At 39.3% G+C, this 23,558-nt stretch overlaps 1 protein-coding gene across 1 annotated transcript in view; it reads right to left on the bottom strand.

Moving 5' to 3' along the window:
* Positions 1-23,558, bottom strand: part of MORC1 (MORC family CW-type zinc finger 1) — a 168,046-nt gene that overhangs the window by 90,731 nt on the left and 53,757 nt on the right. Inside the window, exons 10-14 of the mRNA XM_023623810.2 lie at positions 15,094-15,173; positions 14,338-14,411; positions 12,097-12,167; positions 9,777-9,920; positions 7,374-7,528 (exon numbers count right to left, since the gene is read on the bottom strand). Of these exons, the coding sequence (XP_023479578.1) occupies positions 7,374-7,528; positions 9,777-9,920; positions 12,097-12,167; positions 14,338-14,411; positions 15,094-15,173 (524 nt within the window). The remainder of the gene's footprint in view (positions 1-7,373; positions 7,529-9,776; positions 9,921-12,096; positions 12,168-14,337; positions 14,412-15,093; positions 15,174-23,558) is intronic.

The following is a 23,558-nucleotide window of genomic DNA, read 5'->3' as shown; positions in this document are numbered from 1 at the left end:
GGTGCTTGCAGCCCCATTCTTCTTGGCTCCTGGGTGTGGCAGAGTGGGGATGGACCAGTCTCACATTATGGGTACAGTCAATGGCAGAAGTAGGTGGCGCTGCAGTCAGAATGTCTTCACTTCTCAACTCTAGCGTGAGCATAGTAGGCTCCAGACCAAACTCTGGGAATCTGCAGATTTGGTCCAACTCGCCCTAAAGGTCAACTTCATTACCTCACCTGCCAATGGAGCATGATTTTCTCTCATTCTATATCAGTAGTTTCCCAAGAGAGCTTCCTTAAGCTGAAAAAAAAATTTCAGAACCACCACCTTTGAACCTGAGAAAATACATGACGACCAAAAAAATAAACTATGAATTTAATGACGCATTTGTGTGATTTTACATTTTACTGCCCAAAACTACATCTATACATATTTGAAATGCTGTAGCATATGTACGCATGAGGCATAATGCCATTTTGGACCATTATTGGTAGACATGAATTCAAGGACACCTAGCCATACTCCGATGTTCCCCTGGGCTTCCAGGCTCCCAGCTCGTACCATGTCATTCCTTGCACCAGAGACTAGAAGGAGAAGGGTCGGAGACCTCACGATGAGAAACCTTCAAAAACAAAACCAAGGAATGTTAGGGCTCCTCTGGTTATTTCCTCGGGAAGAAATAACTTTTACTCTTCTTCTGGTCCTTTCCCCAGGAAGAGATAGCTTTTTTCTCTTTTTTACAATATGTTTTCATTTAGTCGTTGTCATTGCTATTCTTTGGTATACACCAGTTTTTCCAATTCTCTCTAAAATGTGGAAATCAAAATTAAACATAATAATCCAAGCTGCAGCATTTTCATAAAGAGTTCTGTATGATCATGGGCAACAGCCCACTCAGCCGTCTCAGTCTTCTCAGTCCCTGGGTTAGCACAGCTTACCTTTCTACCAGGACGCTCCTTACTTGACTCGGACATACACAAGCCCACTGACCGACTCCATGTTCTCAAAAGTCTAAAGATTCTAATTTTTTTTTTTTGTGAATACAACTTATGTTTAATTTTGATTGCATCATTTTAAATTCAGAGTCATTGAATACAACTTACTCTTCTTACTAAGGGACACATAAGCAGAGTAAAAACGAAGAGTGCTTTGAGGTCTTGCTTCTGGGTCAGGCAGGGAAAACTGAAACTGTAAGAATCAAAGTATATTTAATCCCAGACAAAAGAAGGGTGCTAGGCTTCTGAGTATTTTATCTGCAAGGTAGGTGAGATCCTCTGAGACATTTTAGCAAGAAACTTCACTGTAGATGTAAAAAAATGTCATTATCATGAATATAATACAAGTACAGGCAGAAAAGGAAAGGAAGCGTAAGTGCCGTCACTGGTGATAATTTCAATTATCAGGTGAAAGCAGTATAAATGGATAAAATCTAAGTATGTGATTATTTTTGAAAAAGAGAAGTTAATCCAAGGAACTCCTGAGCCATCCCGCTATTTGGTGGGAGCTGGCACGAAGTAACAATTTCAAACAGAGTACTGATTTATGCCATATAAATCAGTTAGGCAAAATGTCTATACCAGTTTTTAATGTTTTAATTTTATCTCTAGTTCTTCTCACATCAAGTTTTTATCCAGTGCAATTTGCTAAGCAGTACAGAGTTCTACTCCTGCTTCACACAAACAGTAAAATTACCAACCACCATGGGGAAACAAATGGGAGACGAAACGAAGTTTTTCCTTATAGAAGTATTAGAGCTGATAAATGATGAAAATATAAGAGAATTAGAGTATAAGATTTTGGAACTCCTAAGGGATCTCAGCATTGACCATTAACTGTTAATATCATTAGAAGAGAGACGATAGAATAGTCTATGCCTCCTGATGGAAGAACACACCACCACCTGTGAAGCATCCTGACGAAAAAAACCATATCTGAAATCGGTCAAACTGCTAGATTCCAATACTGTACAGAAAAACTAACAGAATGGAAGAAGCTGTTAAACTACACCCAGTACCGCAGTGAGCAAAATTTAGATTGTGTGAAAACTACAAGGCAAGCGACCCAGTTTTTCGTACAAATAAACTGCAAGGAAAAAGAGAAATATGCAGATGGGGGGAGGGGCTAGGGTTATACTGTGAGACGGAAATAATCAGAAATTTAAACAATAGACTAGATCTTTTATGGTATTAAAGAAGTATTGATTATCTTTGGTGTGTTATTTGTACTGTGATCATGTTTTTAAACAGAGTTCTTTCTCTTAGAAATACATGCTAAAACATGTATGAATATAATTATATGGTGTCTGGACTTTCCTTCATAATGCAGTTGCGGGGGAGTAGGCAGGAGTATAAATGAAACCAGTCTGTCCAGGACTTGATAATTGTTGAGGTTGGGTGATGGCTTCATAGGTTTCATTACAATGTTCTCTTTAATTGTGCCTGATTTACAATTTCCCATCTATATATGTTTGCCAGGGCTGCATAACAAAATACCACACTCTGAGGGGCTTAAATGACAGATATGTATTTTCTCACGGTTCTGAAGTCTGGAAGTCTGGAAGTCCAAGATCAAGGTGTTGGCAGGTTCGGTTTCTTGTGAGGCCTCTCTCCTTGCCTTGCAGATGGTCACCTTCTTGCCGTGTCCTCACATGTTCTTTTCTCTGTGCACACCCACCCCTGGTGTCTCTTTGTGTGCCCAAATTTCATCTTATAAGCACATGAGTAAGACTGGATTAAGCTCACCCTAATGGCCTCAATTCTTTAAAGGTCCTGTCTCCAAATACCATCACATTCTGAGGTCCTGGGGGTTAGGACTAGAACACATGACTTCTGGGGAGATATAATTTAGCCCATAACACCATAATAAAAAATTTAAAAATAAAACATGAGATATAATGTTGAAAATACAATATTTTCAAAATAAAATACATAAAATCCGTAACGTCAAAAACTAAATAAAAAAAGACATGAATTGCTTCTTGGCCTACATCTTCATATAAACTTGTCTCAGAGTCTTACCTTTTAATATTTACATAGGCCTCCTCACTCAGTGTGCATCCCTAAGAGAAATGGAGTATTTAATTTTTCTTGTAGTGCCTTCCTGAGATCTTAGACACTAAAGTGCATCAAAAGGAAAACAGTATTTTGTTGTGAGCAGCTAGCTATATCCAGCTACTAGAGTGTTATGAACTGAACATCTGTGTCCCCCCCCAAATTCTTATGTTGAAACCTAATTCCCGGTGTGATGTTGTTAGGAGGTGGTGCCTTCGGGAGGTAATTAGGCCATGAAAGTGGAGCCCTCATGAATGGGATTAGTACCCTGGTAAGAAGAGACAGAGAGCTAGCTCACTCTCTTCACACCATATGAAGAAACAAGAGGATGTCACCATCTGTAGGTCTGCAAACCAGAAGAGGGGGCTCACCAGAACCGGACCATACTGGCACCCTAACCTTGGACTTCCAGCCTCCAGAACTGTAAGAAATACATTTACGTCGTTCACAAACTGCCAAGTTCATGGTATTTTGTGACAGCAGCCCAAGCTGCCTAAGACATAAAGCACTGTCTATATTTTTAAAGGAATTACTAATCTAACAAATATTATCCCTCACTTTCAAAATTATATACAAACTGAGAAGTAGACAGGAGTTAAGTGATGGCGTAATTAGGAAGATTTGTGATTAACTGTCCTCACCCAGTGTCGACCTACCTCACTGGAGGTCATCAGTGGAGGGCCATGTGCTTGATTTCCCTGGCCTGGTCAACAGGATTTACACAAAATCTTAGAGAAAATATTGGCCAAACATAACATCTCTGGAACAACAGTGCATTAATTGGAAGTCAGCATTAGGTTCCCCAAAAGGTTCTGACGACCTGAAAGAATGGGCCTAATAAGGTGATAAAATTTAATAGGAATGTAAGTATGATTCTATACTAGGGTCCAAAAACATTTACTGGAAAAATATGAGAGGTAAGCCTTAATAAGAATACAGATTAAAAATTTTGTTAAGAATTTTAATTGATAATAAAAACCCTGAGGGTCAATCATGTGCTTACTGAGAGTCAATATATTAGGCTGTCTCAGAATTATAATAACTTAAAGAGATGATTATCTCATTTGATTCAAGGCTATTTGAGTTTGATCTGGCATTTTTGTTTCTAGGTGATACACTTTATACAGTATAAGGTTAAAATGGTGAATATATTTAATGACATGTCAAATGAAGAAGCGCAAAAGAACTTGGATGTTAGGGAAAAATGAGACTGGAGGGAGAGAGAAAGCGTGTCTTCAAATATCAGCAGGGCTGTCATTTGGAAAGGCCTTAGGCCAATCCTTCATAGCCCAAGGGGGAAGCATTACACTGGCCTGGCTAACACCTCCTCATCCTTCAGGAAATATCACTTCTTCAGAGAGGCCGTGTCTCCGGCAGCCAGACTCTGAGCTCCTGATCACTGGCTGCTGCAGCCTCATTCTTCTCCGTTGGGCACCAATCCTACTTCTAATTGTTAAACTTGTTAGCCCTGCTAGACTGTAAATTCCCACAGAGGATGGATCACATCTGATTTGTTAGTCCTAAAACACTGCCTGCCTAGCACAGGTGAATGAGTGAAAGAACATGTGAGAAATAGATTTGATTAATATGAAAATATATTTTCTAATAGAGTTGTACAGAGATTCACAGGCTGCCTCAAGAAGTAGCAATTTTTCCTCCCTGGGAGGCCCTCACTTGGGGTTAACATGGCAGTCCACTTGCCTGGGGCGGGGGTGGATGCGGTAGAGGGGATTAAAGCACCAGAGGGGTGACTGGATTAAATTATTTTCAGCACCCTTGCTAGCCTGAGGCTCTGTGATTTGAGTTCTGCTGGGAAAGGTTATGCTCATTACATTATAGATTTCGTTTCAGCACACCAGCCATATTCTGATCCATTCTGGAAGTTTAGTAATAAATTTCTACAATCATCACTTCTGTTCAAACCCAAATCTCAGTTGATGTTTCTCTCTCTCTTTCCCTTCTCCTTCTCGCCCTACTCCAAAAAGCTGACGATTAATATTTCCGCTTTACTGTAAGGATGCACAAAGCTTCAGAAAACACAGTAGCAGACAGTGAGGTGAGGTCAGACTCAGAGACAAGAAAAATGTTTCTGAGATTCTTAGCACCAACTGTGCCAAAAGTAAATGCAGATTTGACAAATGACACAAAGTCATTATCTCTCCATTTCCCTTTCTGCTGATTCATTTTTTATAAGGGCCCAATTTTCCATAGAAGCAGATCAGATTTACAGCAAATACAAAGATTGCATCTTTTATTTATAAGGCAAAAATATCTGCCCAAGTACTTTTCATTAAAATTTGTGTGCCCCGTGATACTGGCTTTCAGAGTATTAGCCAAGCGTTACATAACTTTGGTTATTCCTGTGCAAGTGAAGAAGCAAAGACCTTGCCAGTCAATCTCCTCAGCACAGTTCCTGAGACTCCCAATTCTGACCTCGATCACCTGATTCAGTTCGATAATGAAGTCTTGGGGATGAAGTTGTGAGATGTGTGAAGCAATACACATGCTCACTCTCCTTCCTTCACTCTCTGCCTTCCTTCTAGAGGAACACCCCTTGTGAGAGTATCTTCTAGCCCTAAATCAATTCATAGACAATTATGGAATTAGGAAAACAATATGTTATTAACCAGTAATAATTAAAATACAAATATAACTTATTTGTTTGGAATTTTATTACATCCATTGAGAAAGTTTTGAAAAAATTAGGTAGATAAGACAGGGAGTTACATAGATGGGGGGAAGGCTGGCAGGTGACACCCTGGAGTTGAAAGTACAATGGTGGGAAGGGCACCCACACGCCAGGCAAAGGGGCAGGAGAGCTCCCCCCACAAACTGGACTGAGTATGATTCTCCTGAGTAAGTGTGGGCTGGATGAGATAATTCCTAACACCTGTAAATCCAATGCCTCTTTCTGAGGACTTAAGCACTTATTCTAAAGATGAACAACACAAAGTAGAGATTTCAGAGAAAATCTGAGGAGAATGGGGGAAGTTACGCAACTTTCACATGCTGAACGTTTTCCTTTTGTACCATGTCATGCTAACGTTTAAAGACCAGGGAGTAGATGTTGATTTCTCTCTCACTCTGTGTATTCTTACGTTTCTACACCTTCAGGCAAACCCTGCCAAACAATGTAGTCATTCCTATGTTTAAGATACCTTCAAACATGTCTCTGAGAAAAAAATATGCATGAAAAAACTATGTGTATGCTAAGCAAAAATTACAAGGATACACTCTTCAGAGTGGTACTTCTCAAACTTTAACATGCACACACATCACCTGGAGATCTTGCTGACGTGCAGATTTTAATCCAGTATTAAATGAGGCCTGTGCATTTCTAACAAGCTCTCAGGTGGTGCTGATGCTGCTGGTCCACAGACCACCCTCTGAGTAGGTTTTAGACCACGACCTGAAAATCCAGCTTTGGTGGGAAATCTGTGCCCTCACTTCATTCCCACTTTTATTTTTGTTTTTCCTGAGTCTCTGTACTCTTTCCACTTTGACTGGTAGGAGACAATTTTAGGACCGAGCAGAGTAGATACAAAATAAAAGAAAATATTCTAAAATTATAACTTCAAGTGGAGCAATAATAAGATTTTAAGTTGTCTCAAGGGTAGAGACATAATTTTTGATATGCAAGAATTATACATACTTCATGCAAATCATTGAACAAACACACAGCAGCCTATTTCCTTCCATAAATGAGGGCCTACGCCTGCTTAAGTCAAAGGAAGTCTAGGTAATGAATGCACAGCATAACACCTCATCATTCAGGGATCTCTGGAGAGTAAGGTAATCTGAATAAGTAAAATTTTACAGATAACCTAAGTTTATCTCTTTAAGTTTCCAAACATATTATTTTCAGTTATTTTCAATCAAAATATTTCTGGAACTAACATATTCAAGACTTGTTAAATATACAAAACAAGGTTTACACATCAACAATGATTATTCTACGGCATGATATAACAATGCCGTGGGAGCTACTCAGGTCTAGGGGGGACTATGCGCTTCCACACAGTAGCATCTTCGAGTGTCCTTGGAGGTTTCCTGGCTTATTTCAAGCAAACTTCTGCCTCCTTCTTCCAGGATCAGCTGCCGCTTCATGGTGCTCTCTGATTGCCCTCCCCTTGCAATTTGTAATCTGCTGCTTTATTTTTCACATACTATTCTGGGAAAGATTCTGTGACTGGCCCCCTTCTCATTTTCCTTTCTTTCTTAACGCAGGAGCTGTTTAAGGGCTCTGGGTTACTGGTTACCTGAATCAATGCAATCATTCCAGCAAATCACACAAATTGATCCCCCGTTAAGTATCTCTTACTATGACTATTGAATACTCACTGATCCCAGTGTCCTTACAGTACTGGACCAAGTACTGTCCCATGACTTTTAGCAGATGATTATACTCCAGGACGTTGAGAAATTCCTGCTTATTATGAGATGGTTCCATGATTTCCAAGGGTATATTAACAATTCCAACCACACCTGCACCAAGTCTGGGGGTATAAATACACACATAAATTTTGTGAAATTTAGCTAAGAAAAAAGAAAAAGCAAATATACCCTGATCTTCTGAAATCAATTTTTAAAAAAATAAATTCATTCACTTGGGCTGGACGGTGTAAACGTTAACAAGTTAACTTTTAATTGTTCTGTTACATAAATCTATGGTAATCCCAGGTGCATTTGGTCCCATAATACAAAATCTCTTAATACATCACTACTGAATTAATTTGACTCCTTTTCCAAACTTATACACGGGGAGTCAGGCTGGGTGGGAAGAGAAGGCCTTTTAGCCTTAAACATCACCAACGGCGCCTTGCTGCAATAAACTGACATGTTCCTCTGGATACTGGCCAGAGAGTCCCTTTCTTCGTCCTCATCTCACCTCTCTGGTTGGATCTCTCCTCCTCGTTGCAGAGGTCCACGGGGTGCTCAGTGACTTCTACTAAGGGAACGTAAGGGATGGACTATCCCAGAAAGTGGGATAATCTTGATTATCTGCCTGTTAGCCTGATGGATAAACTCGATTTTCTTTTCACATTTTTAGCAGCTCATGACGTATGTAACTGGGACATTCTGCTTAGTGACACGCCCTGTTTCTGGAAACAGGAAAGAGCATCTGGAGTCTAGCTCTTCCGATGCTCCCCACTGCCCCCAGCATGGCACACGAATCAAGCCTTCCCAGGGTGGAGCTGCTGCCCCTCATGTTTCTCGCCACTTTCCCCTTTTACCCTGCCCTCCCCTCACCATTCATTCGGTAAGTCTAAGTTTGGACATCATTTCTTCCAGGAAGCCTGACTTAACTTCCCCCAGTTTGGTTTACTGCCCCTCCTAAATGCTCTTTTTGTGCATGATGCTTGCCTCTAATGTATATTCATTCATTCATTCCTTCATGCTCAGGATCTGGCCCTATTCCAAGAACTAGGAATACAGTAATGAACAGGAAAGACAAGGTCCTTGTTTATGAGGTTCCTCTTCTATTGAAGGGTGACAGGCATTAAGCGTAACAAGATCATTTCAGCTGGTGATAAGTGGTATGAGGAAAATGAAGCAGGTGCTATAATATGTAAAGAGCTAAAGTAGAGGGGGGTGATGGCAGGGGCTAATTTTAATTAGTCCAGGAAGACCTTCCTGTGGAGGGGACTTTAGTACTGGTGCCTGAGTGACATGCTGGACCAGCAGTAAGAAGATCTGAGGACAGAAGCTTCAAGGCAGAGGGAATGGCAAGTGCCCAGACCCTGAGGCAGAAACAGGAAGCCCGCTGTAGTGAGGGGAACCCAGTGCGAGGGTGGGTATAGGCTGGGCACTCACAGAGCCTGGCAGAGGCCAGATCACTGGAAGACCATGGTAACCAGGGATCAGGTGCTATTCTACATGCACTGGGGTTTTAAGGAAGAGAGTAAACTGATTTATGTTTAAAAGATCATTTTTGCTGTTTCCACACATTATAAAGTATGTGTATTTATATACTCGTCCCTTTGACTGGACTACACATTCCTCAGCAAAGGGCAGTAGGTCTTCACTATCTTGTCTGCAGAGCTTAGCACAGTGCCCGGTGCACGATACTGCAACGTAAGTGCTTCTTGAAGGAACAAGCGAATGAATTGCTAATTCCTTGGGAGTGAGGAAGCAAGATGAACAACGTTCCCCTGAACCACCCTACTGGGCATGGTTATCCCTTCCGACTCTGCTTTTCTGGGGTCTCTCATCAGGACTCAACACAATTCATGAAGGCAGCTTGTGGAGTTTCAGACCATTGCGAAAGCACCAGAATGTACTAGTCTGGAATCCAAATAGGCTGGAGAGTGTTAATAACAGACACTTACGCAGGTAACTGGCAAGAACTCACACGTGCAGGGGCTGCACAAAATGTTAACAGGGTTGCTTGACAAGACTACAGATTTTTCTTTTCTAAAATTTCTTTATTATGCTTGTATTATTTTTAAATTGGTAAAATATAAAAACAACCCAAGCAGATGGCACAAAGAATGGTGAAACATCAAGTTGCTCAGGAAATGCATTGAGCAAATTTCCCGAAGTGTGCCTTTTCCTTAGCACAGGCATGCAGCTCCACCGATATGATCAATTAGGCAGATGAACGCCTGCACATTGATGGGAAGGGTGAACGGAGGATATGACACCTGCTTCCATCAGGATTAATCACTCATCGAGCTCCAGAGACAGAATCTTACTGCGACCCCTGCGTCCTGCCTGTGCCTCTGAAAACAGGAGCATACTTACAAGGACTTCAGTTTCAGCTGTGGGCCCACTTTCTCATGCATTTTGATCAGGCGGTTATTACTGTAGATGAAAACCCCAGCTTGGCTTCGGTTTTCTATGTTCACTCCAAAGAACAGGGAGAGTGTCCTCGCTTTTTTTAATTCTCTAGCATTATATTTAGAAAAGTTAAAGAAAGTTTTTATGAAATAAAAATATACAGTTTACAAACTGATAATAGTTAAACTCAGAAGGTAAACATCAAAAGAACTATACATAAAATATCCAGGTATTTTGCAAAACCTAGTGGGTACGTCTAGTATTTCCATATAGCAAAGTATTTTTGCATGAACCCAATGGCCAATAACTCTACCAGTCAAATACAAGCATTGCTTGATATAAAACAAGTGTAAAAGAACTAGAAAAGACCAAAAGAGTTACAAAATGTTAACTGGTCCAATATGTATACTGCAGGGTTTTTGAAAAATGATGATTTGACTATTTTAAAATTTAGGTATTTCTGACACTGGATGTGATTTCTATCTTTCAGCATGTTCTCAAGCCTCCTAATGTCTTACATAGATCAGAATGTACCAAAAAATATTCTTTAGCTCCCTTTTTCCCTTTTAGCTCTCTTTTTCCAAAATCATACATAAATCAAAGTCAATACAGCAAGTTTACAAGGAAAACAGATAACGAGCTCCTGTTTTTCTGACTCTGTGCTATTACACTATGTTTTATGTGTAAAAATAGCAGAATATGACAGAAAAAAACACAGTAACAGGAGGCTGCTTGGAGCTATGAAAAGCACCTGGATGTAAGAACCAGAAAGATGGACCTGGCTTCAACTATGAGCCCATCTTTGAAATAACCATGTGACTATGGATGAGTCAATTCAACTTTCTCTCTCATCTGGAATTATACCCCCCTAGCCACTTGGGATGCTATGAGGACTAACAGAGATAATGTTAAATGTAAACTGGGACCAGATTAGGTGCTTAGCAAATGCTATTTTCATTTCCCAACCAAGAATGGTATCAAACGTAATTCTTCCACTCCACCATCTTGTAGTTCCCCCATTCCACAGAAACAGCTTTCTCTTTTCAAATTCATGACCATGTGCTATTACAACTGACATAATGTTCTTACTGCACTGATTAAATATACCCATCATTAAAGGACAATGAGAAAGTTCTCTCAGTCCTCCAACGTGGATGGGATACACAGAGTACATCAGACTTTCTAAGGAAGGTATTGACGTTGGTTAATACATATTTTTAAACGAATGTACATGTAGGGTTAAATATATATGAATCAAACATTAAAAACATCTACTCAATAATTAGATCCCCACTTTCCAACAAAAAAGAAGACTGACTATTAAAGGGACTCCAAAAGAAGGTGTTAACAGGATACAACATAATCACCCTGCGATATTAAGTGGCATACTGACTGTCTTCAGATTACAAAAAAAAAAAAAAAAAAAAAAGCATTTTGCTAGAAAAACAAGTTCACACCAACTGGTATTATTATTAATAACATACAGGTTGGTCACCTTTCATGCATATCATTGTGACTACCAGCTTTTTCTTTCTGAAGAAGCCTTTGCTTTTCAGTGAAGATTTCTATGACATTTACTTAACATTTTTATAAGTGAATAATTAACATTTCAAATTTAAGTTTTGAGGAAAGTTATGGTTATATAGCACTTCATGGTTCACAAAAAATAACGCTGAAGACTAGTAATACTTCCCAGGAAACTTGTTTCTCAAAGTTGTCACAGTTCTCAAAGTCTGACCTCACTTGGACAACAGCAGTTATTTTCAGTTTAACTTGTTTAACATCTGAGCTGTAGAGCAAGTTACCCTGACAAACGTAAATAACGGTTTTGCAATATAGGCTTGCTATTTTTATTCTAACCATGTATAATTGATACATTTACTTGAAACATTTTCTATCTCAAATTTTAAGCAGTACTAGAAGAGGGAAGAAACTGGGACCAACACTCCAGAGTTTAAATGGCAAAGGAAACAAGGAAAGTGAAATTGTCAGCTGAATCCCTGGGCAGTTCACTTCTTCATCCAATCAGACACTGAAGTAATTTGTTACTCTGTGTTCAGAAGTTTTAACATTAGTTGAACGTATGTGTACATGCAAATATATATCTATAAATACTTTACATTGATTATGTCCATTGGGGGATTTTGACCATATTATGCTTAATATCATAAGATGTCACAGGCTGAGAAAGAGAAACTGTCACAATAACCACCAAATCTGCCTACTCAGAAATCAAAACTTGTTTAACATAGTGCAGAGCATTCTGGCACACAGAAAATCTTACCTCTGTTTCTCTTTAAGAACCTTATGCTTTGCCTCTACATCTTCCAAAGCTTTCTGTAACACATCTGTTCCCTGGAGAAGTACATTTGATAGGAGAGAACATAATGCCGTTAAATTAACAAAAGCTGAGCTGGTATTTATCATCCATTGTCCAAATGTTTCACAAGGGTAGCAGTGAGGGTTCACATTGCCTGAGGCAATTCCACCAGATAGATACTCAATCAATACCTGATAAACGATTAAGTTCCAGTAGCTAAGCAGACAAATCAAATCCCAGCCCCTGGTTCTGTTTTTGCACATATTCCAACGTCCTCTGCCTTTTAGAGAAGGAGCCACTGCTCCCTGTAACGTCACGATAGCTTTCGCACAAACTATGTGAAAGTTTGGGAAAGTCGTTCAGTGTACCTAGATGCTGGCTTTTGTCTGTGACAACAGAAAATGCTGAATCATGTGATCAATCACTAAGACTTCTTTCAGGAAAAAAATCTGTAATTAAAAAATTTTGTCAGTAGCTAAAAAAAAATGTCTTGTTTATATCAAGTTCCAGATACTCCTAACTAATACTCCCCAAACTTTCCCTTTATAGATATCTTGTCCCTAGGCTTTCTCCCTTTCAGAGGGCCTCAATGCCACTGCCCACCTGTCTTCCTTATCTTTTTCAATTTGATGTACTCATTCACTATTCTATCTGTAGTATATTCCCTCTAACCAGGCAGAAAAATAATAATGCATTATTATTATTTCACAAATAAGAAGAGACTTTTAATGTGCTCCATCCACCTGATGTGAAGGCTGGGCATCTCATTTGATGGGTATACCACTGGGACTAAACATTATTTTCACTGATTTTAAAGTAAAAGAAAATGGTAAATGGTTGGTAAGTATTTCACTTCACATTCAACCACTCGATTGCCTAGAGGAATTTAAGAGGTCAAAAGCTGAGGTCATTCTGCTTTGCTCTTTTCTCTGAGTTAAAGAAACCAGTGTGCATCAGAGCAACAAAGCACGCCAGTCAAAGACTTCCCCGCCCTCCTTGTCAAGGTGCTCAGAGCACAGAGCAAAGAGGCGGAGAGAGGTAAAACTGGCCAAAGAAAGAAGAAAGCAAGGTCCTGACCCATTAGAAAGAGTCTGCTTCTCTTCCTATCAAATACAGAAAACCAAGGAAGTTGATTTCTTAGAGGCAAAATTTAAAAAGCTTAAACTTTTCTTTAAAAATCGATAACATAAGATAGGTCTACATTTAACTTAAAAAATAAGCAGAAAGAGAAAAGTAAGAGACTTTGGGGAAAGCTAGAGATAGCTTTGGGACATTACCACGCACTACTCTTGGATTTCATCCCCTATTCATGACGTCAGATATGAGAGCTCTTTATCAGACATGGCCCTGGTCCTCGAAAGTTTAAGGGCTAATCACCAAAAAGATTCATTTACTGAGTCTGTAGAAGAGGATACAGGAAAAGTGAAGTGAAGCATTTATTTCTCCATATACTTACTTATCCCTTTGTATGCAAACAAATAAACGTGTTGCTTAACGATTCACTGTGGAAGAAAGCTTTGTACCATACTTGTGGTAAAAGTTAGCAAACTTACCATACATGTCCCACAGCAACATTTTTTTCCCATGGTTGCCATGCATTATAATTAATAATAATAGTTCTTTATAACCTATCTTACTCATGGGCATACTGCAAGGATTACAGAGAATGTTTACGAACTGTGTGGAGCAACTCATAAAAAAAGAGCTTTGTAAGCTGGAAGCATTGTTATTAATATTCATAATTATAGTACATAATTCTTAGCACTAGAAAGAAGGATTGCTTATTAGTCTTCTCCTTGCTCTCCCCATTTATTTGAGTCCATGGGGAGCTATCATTTGAAAGGATATTTTCAAGGAGACTTGATGGGCTAGTTTTTCCTGCTAGATTTTCATTATTTCCTCCTTTTCTCATATTATTTTTCTTTCCGTTTTAAAGAAATGAGTTGTGACGCTCTTCCCCACTGTTCCAAATTCACTCCACGTTCTATTCATCTCTGCTCTCCGCCTCAGCCTTCCCCTACTTGCTGAATTTCCTTCTCCTTCCTCTGCACTCATCTATTGTGTTTACCTGTGCCAAAATCAACTTAATCTTCTGAGCTTGTCTGTGTCTAAAAGTTTAGGAAGTAAATGATATGAGACAACTGTGTACAGGGGAGAGGAAATGACACTGTTTACCATTTAAGAAGACTACTCTGTGCGCCATACCTTGGCAGGAGAAGACAAAGTTGTTCTGTCAGGCTGCTTTGCTTCAATTTGTGCTTCTTTCAGTATGAGCTCAGCTAGAAGCAGGAGCAAGATAATTATAACACAGTGAGATTCTTTCAAGCAATTTTAAGAGAGCATTCTATATCTCTACAGCCAGGACCAGTGAGAACGGCTTACAGACAATACTCTCAGAAAATGCTATATTTCTTCCAAAGTTCTTGCATTCCAAGTCTGTGTAGCCACACTGGGCTTCCTCTTAGGCATGGCAACTTATAAATATACACAGACAAGTTCACAAGTCATAATGGAATGTTCGGCTGACTGAAAACTCTCTAGAATCCATGAACTATGGATGTAGAGCTACTCCTCACTCCTGAATCACTGGGAAAGGACGGCTTTGTTCCTGCTGTGGGAGGAGTGAACATGGAGAACATTCCTTCTTAAAGTGAATGCCATGCTAGTCTCTAAAGTGATCTAACGGCATCATGACAACCAGAGTTTCTAATATATATCAATCTAATTCCAAGTGTGTACTTGGAACTTGGGTCATACTTATAATAATAAATAACACCTTAATTAAACAAAACCAGAGATGGAAAATATGTGTTGTGAAATTCCTTAGAGGCAGGAATTGCATTTGATTAATTGTGGTCATTCCTACAACGCCTAGAGCAGTGTATATCTCAGAACAAGTGCTTAATTAATGTCTACTGAATGAATGAACAATAACGATGTAGGCCACAGGTCATTACACACCAATCTTTACTGCTTCTTCTGCCTTTTTAACTTCATTTTTAAATACTCCTTTGAAAGAAGATGTGACATACAGATACTTTCTGGGAAGAAAAGAAATAAAAGAACATAATCAAGTCAGATTACCATTTTAAAGTACATAATATGAGAATATTCTTTAGAAAGACTATATACTCCAGAGACATGTAATTATTAAGAAAGATTCATCAAGTAAGTTGTATCCACCTGGTAAATCAGCAAACTTTACACCTAAGAAGAAATTCCTTGCCTTTTAATACTTAGCAATTTTGCTTTTGTCAGGAAACTTCAGGAGAGAGAGAAGAAAATCTCTGCCCACACAAATGTTCACTTACACATATAAAATAGCTAATTTCTGAAAAAGAAAATTTTCTATGCAACTGCTCCATTACCAAAGTTTCTGGTTAATACACACAGCCCTCTCACCCAGATCATCACTGACAACAGATAAACCGCTTCTTCCAGTCCCCAATTATCCCTCACTGAAACGCTCAGAAACTACACGTTAACACAGCATTTTAAACTCCCAAAGCACATTTTCTACTTTACTGATGAAGAAGCCTGTTTTCAAGGTCCTCTGTTTTAGTGAGAGCAAAGACGCTCTAGAATAATCAAGGAAATAGAAAAAAGATATATGTGTGTGTGTGTAACTCAGTAAATTTCAAAGTTTATAAAGCAAAATATGGATGAGAAAAGCTCTGTAGAACAGAAGTTCTCTAAATGCAGCTGAAACAGTGTGTATCTGTTAGAGAGGACTCCTGGAACCCAGGATTTTACTTGTTGGTTTAAATCATCATGGAGAGAAAAATTCGAGAACATTATTTCGTTTGAAAATGCTCAAAGCTCCAGACACCTCATTCTACAGCGTTTGCCTCATACACCCATAGACTCAGGAGCTCACCGCCTCTGATATCCTCAATGTTTGGGAAGGCATCGAATTTTCAGTGAGAGGTAGGTGGAGACCTGTAGAACATCTCCTGAAGCCAAAATGCCTTAAGACTCAAAAAGCGGCATTTGCTCAGGTAGAGGGGAGAGTCTAAATCTACATGCCCCACGGAGTCTACGCCAAGGATCCCACGGGCCAAACTGGGCCAGCGGCTTGTTTTTGGTTTTTCATTTCTAAAAGATAGTAATAATAATAATAATAATAACACAAATAGTAAATATAAGATTATACATTAAAATAATAATAATAAAGGAAAACTAAGAATATGTGAAAGAGACTGGATGTGCCCAGATATTTACTATTAGGCCCTTTACAGAAAAGGTTTGCTGACCACTGGATTCTGTGCTACTCGCTATGGCTTTTGAATGACAGCATGATCTAGAATTGCCTTTATATGTTCTGACTTTTAAGCAATATGAGCAGGCATGCAAATTCTTCACTATACAAACAGGTCGTATGTAATTTAACTGTTTGTTAGCTGGAGGCTGTTCATAGTTTGTTTAAGACTCTCTTCCATTATCTCAACAGAGGCAATACAGATAGACTAGACAGAACACCTTCATGATTAAGTGTTAAGTCGGTCTGCCTGGAGTCCATCTGCCGGGATCAAAGGCCTTGGTTTTCCCCTTACTAGAAGAAGAGGACTGGGAAAGTTACTTCATTTTCTGCGATTCCATTTCCTTATGTGTAAATGGGGATGATAACAATGGCATGTATCTCATAGGGCTGTTAGGAGCATTAAAGGTGTCAATAGAGCTAAAGAACATAGAATAATGCTGGTTCACAGTAAGTACTCGATATGTGTTATTATCTAATAATAACAACAAATTAGATATCTTAAACACATTAGATATGTTAAACATATTTTTTAAAAAATCCAAATGAAATCAAGGAGAAACTGTTGGAACAATGAGGTAACCCTTCAAAGAGGGTAAGAGTTAAACTATCCGAGCATTTTTACAGCCTATGTGTTCACAGCTATAGAAAGTAAAGGGCACAAGAGGTGTCAGCTTTGCATTAGTGCTTAATTTGAGACAACAAAGACCAAAAAAATGTGCTCTCTCCATAGTTTGTGTCATTGAGATAACCTGGTCCCAGATGATCTGCCTACCAGGTGACAATTTAAATTTTACAATTGCTCACGATTAAAGAAAGCTAACTAAGAAACATATGTACCTTTACAAATCCAGTGTAATGAAGGTGCCCCTTCTCACAAAGGAAAGAATTTTCAGTCAAATCTCCATCCATAACCGGGAGCCTCTCCCAGCCTGACACAGCTATCTTTTCCTATTAGTGGACTCTCGAAGGTAAAAATATCTTTAAGAGCCAGAGTAATGCAGCCACTGGAGGACAAGGAAGAGAATTCATCCAGCGCTGTCTATTCCTCAGTCCTTGCAGCTGAGGGCAAGGGAACAGCGTCCCCTCGAGGACTGGGCCTCCAGTTCCTCAGCGGTTAAAATTTTTTCCAAACTCATCTCCCACACTTTGCATTTCCCTTACCTCTGCCCAAATCCTGTGCTGCAGCCTCGACCTCCACACTGTTTCTGCCTTCTCTGTAAACTCCGCCTCACCTGCCACATGTTAGGCCTCCACTCTTCCCCACATAGTTTATCTTCTACCTCCTACTCTTTTCCATCAGTGAAATTGTACTCAAATATTTTGCTTCTGTCCACTTTCTACATAAAACAACTTATTGAATATTTGCTTTCTAAAAGAGCTTAAAACACATAAAGTCAATGAAAAGTATTGAGAGAAATGAGAACTGAAACAATATACCAGTTTGCTCCTTAGAATGGCAAAAATGAAATAAGAAAATACCATTAATAACAAGTGTGGATTTGGAACAAGACAAAGGCCCAGGCTTACACACTGTCAACGTACAAATAAAGTGGTGTCTACTTCTTGGAGGGTAAATTAACAAACATCCATCAAAATTAATACTGTACTTATCTTTTAACCCAGAAATTTACTTCTATAATCTGTTCTACAGAAATAATTGCATAAGAGAATAAATATACATATGTCCAATGACGCCCAAGCATATCAAGTTTAGCATTGTAACAATAACCCCCAAAATTCTAAATATACATTAACAAAGAAATAGGTAAATAAGCCAGAGTATTATACAATAGATTTAACAACGACAGACAAAGACCTCCAAGAGATAATCTGTAAGTGAAAAGAGCAAGCTGTACACAATTTTATGTTTTAAAAACGAACTGTGTGTGTGTGTGTGTGTGTGTGCACGTGTGCGTGCGTCTCAATGTGCAGAAGACAATCTGGAAGGGCATTTATTAAACTTCTAGTGGAGGTTCTCCTTTGGGGAGATTACGGATTGCGAGAGCACAGAGGGAATGACAAGTGGTAAAGGGGGCTTTTAGTTATTTGATTTTTTTCAATATCTAACTCTGTATTGTTTGAATTTTTATTAATTTTACTACTTTAGGAGCAAACTAGAACTCCTCCCTCTCAAGAGAAATAAAAATATGAGAAAATATTGAGTAATTTTTAAGGTTTTATGTTGCAGAAGTGGAGAGTATAGCACAATGCAGCATTTCAAGTGAGTATTTTGATCAGAACCACGTGCAAAAATTTAAATTTTTATTAGCATTTAATATCTACACTTAGAAAATTTGTCTAAAATATTTTGGCTTACATAAAATACAATATTTTAAATTGAAAAAGCAGACTACAAGTAAATAAAACTATGGAACTGAATTTTTATTTACACAGAAAAAACTAGCCCATGGTTATGGATCAAAACTACATTGTAGTATTCACAATCATAGCCATTTTTTTTTTTAATTACGAGAGTTTACCTGGCTTAGTCATACTGAACATAGTTAAAGTCTTTAATTATTCATCAAAACACGTAATGAGGCACGATCAAGAATTTTCTGGCTAGTATAATGTTGACAGCTAGACCTGGACGTCAAATGGACTCTCAAACTTGGTAGGTCGAGCACGAGCGGAGAGAACTCCTTCACCGTTACTCCTAACCCCCACATCTGGACCTCTCCTATCATTCCCAAGTTTTTGCTCAGGGAGAAAACTCAAAAGGCATTCATGGCTCCCAATTTTCTCTCCACCTCACATCCAATGCATCAGCAAGTCTTGTTGGCTCTCTCTTTACAATCCATCTGTAATCTGAACACTTCTCATTTCTTCCACCACTCCCACCCCAGCTCCAGCCACTAAAACTTCTCACCCAGAACACAGTAATGGTATCCTCCCTAATCTCCCTTCCTCCCTCTTTCCCCCATAAAATCAACTCTCCACTCAGCAGCCAAAGTCATCGTTTAAAAACATAAATCAAGTAATGCCACTCCTCTCAAAAGTCTTTACATTCTCAATACAAGCACTTCTTGCCAGGCTGCTCAAGGCCCTATAGGATCTGCGCCTACCTCTCTCACCTCTTCCCAGGCACTGTGCTCAGCTATACTAGCCTTTCCCCCTGCCTGTACCTGATCTTCTCTTCCTGGAAACATCTGCCCACAAAATTCTTGCGTGACTCACTGTGGGACCCACCCTCCAGGATGTCCTCTAATGGTTCCTGCCTCCTGATATTCATGCCTTTGTGTACTGCCCTCCTACACTGAATCCAGGCTGGCCTGTGTGACCAAACGAATCCAGAAGTGGTGGTATGTGACTTTTGAGGCTAGGTCCTAAAGGATTGCAGTTTCTACTTTGTTCTCTTGAATTGCAAACTTTGGGAGAAGCCAGTCCCTGTGCCATGAAAATACTCAGGTAGCCCTGTACAGTGGCCCTTGTAACGAAGAACCGACCTGTCAGCCATGAGGATCAGCCACCTTGGAGGCATGTCCTCTAGCTCCCATCAAGCCATCAGCAGCCCCAGCCAAAACCTCACAGCGACTTCACGAGAAATCCCAAAACAAACCACCCTACAGAGCCACTCGCAAACTACTGATCCACAGAAACTGAGGGATAATAAATGGTTACTTTATTAGGCCACTAAATTTGGGGGTGATCTGTTACGCAGGGATAGACGACACATTCACTCACTCAGTTTATTCAGCTCTCTGCTCAAGTTATTCATTTAAAACTAACTTTGTTCCTTGGTTTCCTATCTAATAGTCAGCCAATCTCCCCATAAATCTCTATTTCTTGCCCTAGTTTGTTTCTCTTCATAGTACTTAGATTTAACCATTATTTTTATTTATTTATTTATTTACTAATTTTCTTTCTCCCAGCTAGAATGCAAGCTCCATAGGGCAGGAATTTTTTCTCATTGCTTGCACTGACTCCTGAATGCCTACAAGATTGCCTCACACAGGGTGGTCATTCTACCTGTTGCTTATTATTCATTTGTATAACGACAACTACTGTTTGTTCACAAACGTGTTGGGAACTGTGCTGAGCATTTTTATATTTAAAATAAAACATTTTTATTTTAATCCCCACAACAACTCTAAGGTGCAGAGGCATTCGCAGTGCACAGTGGAGGAGTCAGGCTTTGTGGTAGGTCCACAGCTAGTAAACGACAAAATCAAAACTCAGAGCCAGTTTGGCTGATCCAAATTTTGCTTTCAACTACTTTCCTATATTGAAGGATTAAATAATTTAAGATCATCCAAACTTGTGAAAGGATACATAAGATGCACAGTTTGCACAAGAGATGCTTTTGTTTTTTTTTTTAAAGATTGGCACCTGAGCTAACAACTGTTGCCAATCTTCTTTTTTTTTTTCTGTTTTATCTTCCCAAACCTCCCCCAACATAGTTGTATATCTTAGTTGCAGGTCCTTCTAGTTGTGGGATGTGGGACACTTCCTCAACGTGGCCTGATGAGCAGTGCCATGTCCGCGCCCTGGATCTGAACCCTGGGCCGCCGCAGCAGAGCGTGCGAACTTAACCACTCGGCCGTGGAGCCAGCCCCAAGAGATGCTTTTAAAACATTATTAGTCTGTCCAGGTGGGTGAGATGTGACGGGGTGGGGAACATTCCTAAAAAGTGAAAAGACTGCCTCAGGAGCTTAGTGCTGCAGAGTATTCAACAGCAGACCATAACTTAGCACCCTGAATAACTGACAAAGGATCATGCTGTTCCTATGAAAGCAGGCTGACTCCAATTCCACGTCACTTGGGCTCCTGTCAGTGTTATGGGTTAACGGTAAAGCAGTGTTAATGAAGACTGGAGATCTTCAGACAGACACATTGGCTCTGTCTCCCTTAAAGAGCTTTCAGACTTGGCCATTTTATGTCCTTCTTTAGTCCTAATGTGCAGAGATTTAATGCCTGTATAAATCTGAGAGGTATTCTCTACTAAAGCTAAAGAATTCAAAGCTAAAGAAAATCAGTAATGTCTGTTGCCTACAACCAAGTAATATAGCTATATATTAACTTGCCTATTTTATATAGGTAAACAATATTTAAGATCCCAAGAATTATAGACTTACAAAATCTTTAAATTGAAAGGGATCTTAGAAATCACCCAGCTGAAATTCTTCCCAGAGTAATAACTTCTTCTACAATCCAGATTCTTCCAGGGACAAAACTTTCCTCATCTTTGATGGGAGAGCTTTCCACTGCTGAAGAGCGTGAACTTCATTAATCTCATCCACACTCATGGCCCTCTCTGGGTTTCTATACCTTGTACCATGTGTGTCTGGAGAACCTAAATTTGCTGTGCTGGACACACTGGATTTACTATTCTGGACATTAAACCTGCTGACTGGACCAGAGACCGCCATGCAACCAAAGGAAGCTATGTGAGTGATCAAACACCCCTGATATGTGTTGTCCTCAAACTATGTCCAGTAAGGAAGCTCTGAATTTGGTGGTGGAAAACCCACTCTTCGAGGAGCAAGTACGAAGTACACCCAGCAAGGAAAGCTCAGTAGAGCCCAGGTGTATCCCATGGAACAAACTGGGCTGTTTGTTTCCATTCTCTAGAATATCCCAGTCATGGAAACACTGAGTCAAAGATGACAGTAGGGGGCTGTGCAATGTCCTGCTGCTTGACTTCTCTGAATACACTTATACTAAACACCAATGGAAAAATGGCTACCTGTGTGTCTCTGCCCTGCCAAAACAGCCTAACACTCTCATGCTGAGCTAGCTCTGTCTTCTACCTCTATCCAGCCATCCAAGTTCTGCCCTCTGGCATTCCAACTATCATATGACAGTCTTTTACATTTTCACTCAGGCCCTAAGTCTTCTCTCCTCCATGGAATAATGCTCAATTCCATCAATACCTCCAACAGACAGTTACTTTCCTGTAAGCTAGCAAATCCGTCTTTCTCCTAAAGCATCCCCACCTGAACACTGCCCTCCAGACATGGTGTATGTAGGACATGGTGTATTGTTACTATCACCATCTTGTTCTGCGTACTAAGTTGCATAAACATTTTGAGCAATCCTGTCACACTATCTGCTTATACTAAGCTTGTAGTCAATTAAAACATCTATGCTGTTTTATGTAAGTCTGCCCAGTCTATACTAACACAATAGATTTTATAAATTTAAATACAAGTCTTTACATTATCTATGTTACGTTTATCTTTTGGACTTCAACTCTTTCACATCCTGTTTCTGTTACGCTTGATAGAAGATATTCCTCCTAACCCATAGTCAACTAGGAATTCAAACATGCTTGTTTTTTATCCAGGTTACTCATAAAAAAAGTGAACAGAATATGATCAAGAAAGGAAACCAATGCTATGACACCCAAGTTCTCCTCCAGTCCTCTTCTGAACTTGTTAGAGACATTGGCGTAAAGTAGCTAAGGGAGCTGTAAGTCCACTCAAACAGTTAAAATCCAGTCTTCTTTTTCTTGTTTGATACGAAAATACAGAAAAATAACTGACCATGAAGTACAGTCATATATTCTCATAAATAATACTTACTGGTTCATTTCTAGAAGTTTATTGGAACCTGCGTGGCCAAGTGGATGGAGTATTTAATCACTTTTAATACCTTTTAAACACCTCTACTTTGGTCAAATAGGGTCATTCCCAGCTCTTAATTTGTTCTGATACAGCCATTAGAGCTATAGTGCCTTTCAGGAAAGAAATAAAGTAAGGGGAATCCTACTAGAGGTTAGATAACATGGAGGGAACTCCACACAGTTCTTACACAAAACTTTTGCCACCAGAGAACTTGTGAGAGAAATTATATGCAAGTAACTCTGGCCAATGGGGAGAGAGGTAAGTCTAAGGGATAAAGCCATGAAAGATTAAATCTGTCCATACCAAATATCAGAGTTCATACTATAGATACCAAATATCAGAGTTCATACTGTAGATACCAAATATCAGAGTTAACAGTTTATGGGAATGCCACATAAAACTTGGCAAAAGTTCAAGCCTCCTTAATACCTTTCAAGGAACAAAATAAATATTTACATTATATCTACTTTCTGGTAACATATATCTAAGAATATCACTTTGAAAGGGGAATAAAAAATATGCTAGAATGGGAAACAGTCATCACTTGACATAAGTAATTTAGGTAGATGAAACTCAATTTACTATAATTCCCTAAGAAA

This window comes from Equus caballus, chromosome 19 (assembly GCF_041296265.1).
Source record: "Equus caballus isolate H_3958 breed thoroughbred chromosome 19, TB-T2T, whole genome shotgun sequence".
NCBI lineage: Eukaryota > Metazoa > Chordata > Mammalia > Perissodactyla > Equidae > Equus > Equus caballus.
Note: the sequence above shows the minus strand (reverse complement) of the source record. Positions and strands in the feature narration are given on the sequence as shown.